General features: G+C 50.9%; 1 protein-coding gene across 1 annotated transcript in view; it reads right to left on the bottom strand.

Annotated features, from left to right (window-relative positions):
• Positions 1 to 839: 839 nt before the first annotated feature.
• Positions 840 to 4,382, bottom strand: part of OPTC (opticin) — a 10,694-nt gene continuing 7,151 nt past the window's right edge. The window contains exons 6-8 of the mRNA XM_032288813.1: positions 2,080 to 2,175; positions 1,363 to 1,557; positions 840 to 1,126 (exon numbers count right to left, since the gene is read on the bottom strand). Of these exons, the coding sequence (XP_032144704.1) occupies positions 1,387 to 1,557; positions 2,080 to 2,175 (267 nt within the window). The 3' untranslated portion in view covers positions 840 to 1,126; positions 1,363 to 1,386. The remainder of the gene's footprint in view (positions 1,127 to 1,362; positions 1,558 to 2,079; positions 2,176 to 4,382) is intronic.

Raw genomic sequence — 4,382 nt, 5'->3', positions numbered from 1 at the left:
GCATTCCCTGCCTCTTACCTCTCTCATGCCTTAGCATGAGGCCTGAGGCCAAGCACCCATCCATCACATCCCCCTTGCCCAAAGCCTCCTGATAAGGGGCAGGGGAAGGGTGGCATCTCCTCTCCCTTCTAACTCAAGGAACAAATCATTGGCTACATGACAGTTGCCCTTCTTCCCATCCTCCCAGCAGAGCAGCCCCTGCCCTGGCTCCAAAGGCGGAGAGGTGAGTAATTGCTATTTTTATTTATCTTTGCACAAGGCTGCTCTCTGGTGGTGGAACATGCAGGAGCGAATGGGAAGGATGGACGCTCCAGTGGCCAGGAACCAGCCAGCTGAGCCTTGCTCAGAGACTGCCAGTGAGCCAGGGAGTAGGTAAGCGGTACAAGAGGTGCTTCTTTCAGTTCTCCATCCTTACGATGGTTCTCTCCAAATCTAACAGGAGGCCCTGGCCTCAGACGAGCTGGAAGTGAAGGAATGCCCCTTAGAAATCCTACCCACCTCAGCCCCAGTAGGATGGCGTGTGGGTAGGGGGAGCTGGTTTAAGTGGCCATTCTTTCTCCTCAGTGGTAGGCAGGCAAATATTTTATAGTCAGCTCTCAAAAAAGGAAATTCCAACTGGTAGCACTAACCAATTTCTGTAGCGTAAATACCCCTGCCATGGCCAATTGGAAACCACCAATGTGATGCCACTGAAGGAGCTGGAAGAGCTGCCCCGTAGCACATGTGGTCTAGCGTTTCCCCCATTCAGACACCATGGACAGAAATAACTTCAAGGGCATGGTTAATAGTGGAATATAGTAAGCTAATTGAAAATCGATGGTTTTTGAATAATTATTACATTTGTTTTCAATATAATGTATTTAATTGTGAGTTTCTATAATTTAATTTTTCATAGTGGCTATGTTTAACAACTGACTTGCAAAATCCTGGAAAATTTAATAATCTGTTCCTGCAAGTAGTAAGAACAGGCCCCAGCACATCACGGCTTCTCCTCCTCTTCCTTTATTCTTCCTCCTCTTCCCCTCCTCCTCTTCCTCTCCCACGGCTTTCTTGGCATTCTGTGTGGGTACGAGAGATGGGGAACATGGAAAGGAGCGCCACTGCAGACATTGCTGTTCTCTGAGCCGGGAGCCATAGGTGTCAAGGAAAGAAGACAGAGAAATGCAAATTTGGTTACTGAAAGACACTTCCGTGCTCATTTCATTGAGTGTGTGTGTGCCCACACATGCACATACGTGGGAGTGATTTTTGCAAGGGATCAAGAGGTTGACTTATGCCTGGGCTAAGATCAGGGTTTAAAGATAAGGAATTGGGCTTCACGGCTGGAGGCCCATGCCTGCAGGGTCTTGGGGGGCTCTTACCTGGGATGAGTGGAAGGGGTCCGAGCTAGGTGTAGCAGCCAACAGGGAGCCGAGGCAGGCAGAAATATGCACTGGGGAAGAGGCTAAGGTTGATGGGGTTGCCATCCAGGCGGATGTCTTCCAGCTGCCTGCGGGTGTATTTGTGTTCCTCAGGGTCACAGAAGACGTCTCTCTGCATGGTCTCTATCAGGTTATTCTGGGAAGAACACAAACCAGCCCACCAAGAGGATCACCCCTTAAGCAGCACCAAAGGCTCACATCAGCTGTCCCCACCAGCTCTGCCTGCGCCGGTGCAACTGAAGAAACGGAAGCTCCTAGGGCCAAAGCCACACAACAGGGGTGAGAGGAGCCCCGGGGAGATGGGTGGGGAGACAGGGTACAGATGAAGGGGGAGGAAGACAAGGGGAGAGAGGACGGAGGGAAGGACTGGAGGGAAGGAAAGAGACAGAGGGTAGGAAAAAGGGAGAAGGAAAAGCAGCTGGGTGAGATAAAATAAAGCGGTGGAGAGAGAGAAAGTGCTTTAAAAAGAAAAAATGGAGAAAGTCAAACTGGGGCCATGAACGATTATATAGACAAGAGCTCAGATAAACCCTCAGATAAAGGAGACCCCACAGCTGCCCAAGCCTCATGCCTCTCACTGCCATGCCCTGCTCCCTGGTACCTAACTCCCATCCACCACGCTTTGTGTGTCGCCCTTGCTCTGGGTGAGGCTCCCCACCTGCAGGTGTAGAGAGCGCAGGCTCAGGGGAAAAGGCCCCGGGATGGAATCCAGCAGGTTGTCTGAGAGGTAGAGGAACCGCAGTTTCCCCAGCGCCTGTGGAGAAAGCAGAGTGTGGGAGGTTGATGGGTCCTGTTGGGTCCTGGCAGTGAGAGGGCGAAGAGCCCAGAGACAGGTGGCCCCATTTGTTCACTCGGGACTCAGCCTCAGCCACAAGCCAGGCTCTGTGCTGGGTGCTACAGAGTGTGCCCAGGTCTTTAAGGAGCTTACAGACACTAACTCCAGCTGGATGCAGGAGGGAAGCTGCTGCCATTGAGGTGCCGGCCACTGAGCAGGAAAGAGCTAGTCAGCTGGTAATGACATTGGGTGGGGCAGGGCAGGGGCAGAACCGCATGGAGGGAGGACCAGGGGACATTTCAGCTTTGTCTCAACTCTTCTGCTCTCAGAAGGGACTTGCCCCAATGACAAGTCTCCAAATGCTAAACTGGAGCAGGTACGGAGCAGAAGGAGAACCACAGGCAGAGAGGCACACGGTATGAGCATGGGACCGAGCTCTCAGAATCACAGTGTTCATCAGAGAAGGGTTTGGGAAGAGACAAGCCTTCAGCAGGGCTCAGGGAGCAAAGAAAAATGATAGCAACCATTTATGGAGTATCTACTCTGCATATCTAAGCCTCCTGTGCTCTTTGTAAATGCTGTCTTATTTAACCCGCCAGCAGCTATATCAAGCAGGTATTATTACCCTCATTCTGCAGATGAGAAAACAAGATCGGGGAGGTTGGGTGACTCTCCCACAAACCCGGGTCTCTGTGGCTCCAAAGCCCAGGCCTTATCCTGGGCTGAGAAAACAGCTCTGAGTCAAGGCAAAGCAGCGCCTCCTAATATGGAGACAGCCGGGATGTTGCTGAGGCTGAGCAGCCGGGAACCTCGGCGATCATGTGATTCTGTTCTTTACTTAGAGACTGAAAAACTGAGGCCCAAGGTCATGTGCCTGGCTTCTGATTCCGGGGCTAGTGCTTTTCCACCTCAACAGTGGTAGTGATGCTATGTTCTGGAAAACTCCCTCAAGGACCACGGCAGACAGAAGGCTGAGAGGGTGGAAGGCACTGGGGAGGCAGGGGAGAGAGCAAGCCGGCGTGCCTCTGTTACCTCGTCCTGTTTCAAAAAGGCAAGTCTAATTTGGTTTATTTGATGCTTCTAAATATGAATGAGATTGCAAAAAAGATTCTATACTTGAGAGAGAGAGAGCGGGAAAGAGAGAGAGCACGGGAGCGAGCACACCTGGGGCTCTTCCTGGCTCTATTGAATGGGCCGCCCCAGGGGGCATATTTGTGTCATATAACTTAGCCCTTTCCATCAAAACTGGCCAGCCAATGACCAAATAGTCTCTCTTGACGGGCACAGTGGCTCATGCCTGCAATCTCAGCACTTTGGGAGACTGAGGTGGCAGATCACCTGAGGTCGGGAGTTCAAGACCAGCCCGGCCAACATGGTGAAATCCTGCCTCTACTAAAAATACAAAACCTAGCTGGGCATGGTGGCGGGCGCCTGTAATCCTAGCTACTTGAGAGGCTGAGGCAGGGGAATTGCTTGAACCTGGGAGGCAGGGGTTGCAGTGACCTGAGATTGTGCCACTGTGCTCCAGCCTCGGGGTCAGAGCAAGCTCTGTCTCAAAACAAAACAAAACAAGTCTCTTTTGAGCATTTGATCGTAGGAAGACAATGATTAATCAGTCACTTAGTGGCAGGTTTTGGAAATAAAAGGATATGTACAGTTAGGGCCAGAATCAGCACTGTTCCAAGCCAAACTTATGAGTAAGTTTTCAGGGAGCCGAACCTGTGAGTGTGAGAAGACAGGTGAGTGGAGCAGAGGCACAGAAAGAAGTCAGGGCAAGAGGCTGTGTGCCCCAAAGAGGGTGAGAGAGTTGTCCACCTTGACTTCTGAATCCCCATTCCTAGTACAGGTTGAACATCCCAAATTCAAATATCTGAAATACTACAAAATCCAGAACTTTTTGAATATCAACAAGGTGTTCCAATGAAATGCTTATTGGAGCCTTTTAGATTCTGGATTTCAGGTTAGGGATGCTCAGCCAGTAACAGGCTTGAGAGTAGTTGTTTCCACACATGGGGTTCTCGGGATGGCCTTTTGTTGGGTCAGAATCAGTTTCTTGTAACTGAAAGAATCAATAAACGGCAAATTTAAAAGGATGAAAACAGTGGCTGATGGTGGTGGTTGGTAGGTGGAGGTGGTGGTGGAGGTGGTGGAGGTGGAGGTGGTGGTGGAGGTGGAGGTGGTGGTGG

Source organism: Sapajus apella, unplaced genomic scaffold (genome assembly GCF_009761245.1).
Source record: "Sapajus apella isolate SASKATOON/1434 unplaced genomic scaffold, GSC_monkey_1.0 scaffold22, whole genome shotgun sequence".
Taxonomy (NCBI): Eukaryota; Metazoa; Chordata; class Mammalia; order Primates; family Cebidae; genus Sapajus; species Sapajus apella.
Note: the sequence above shows the minus strand (reverse complement) of the source record. Positions and strands in the feature narration are given on the sequence as shown.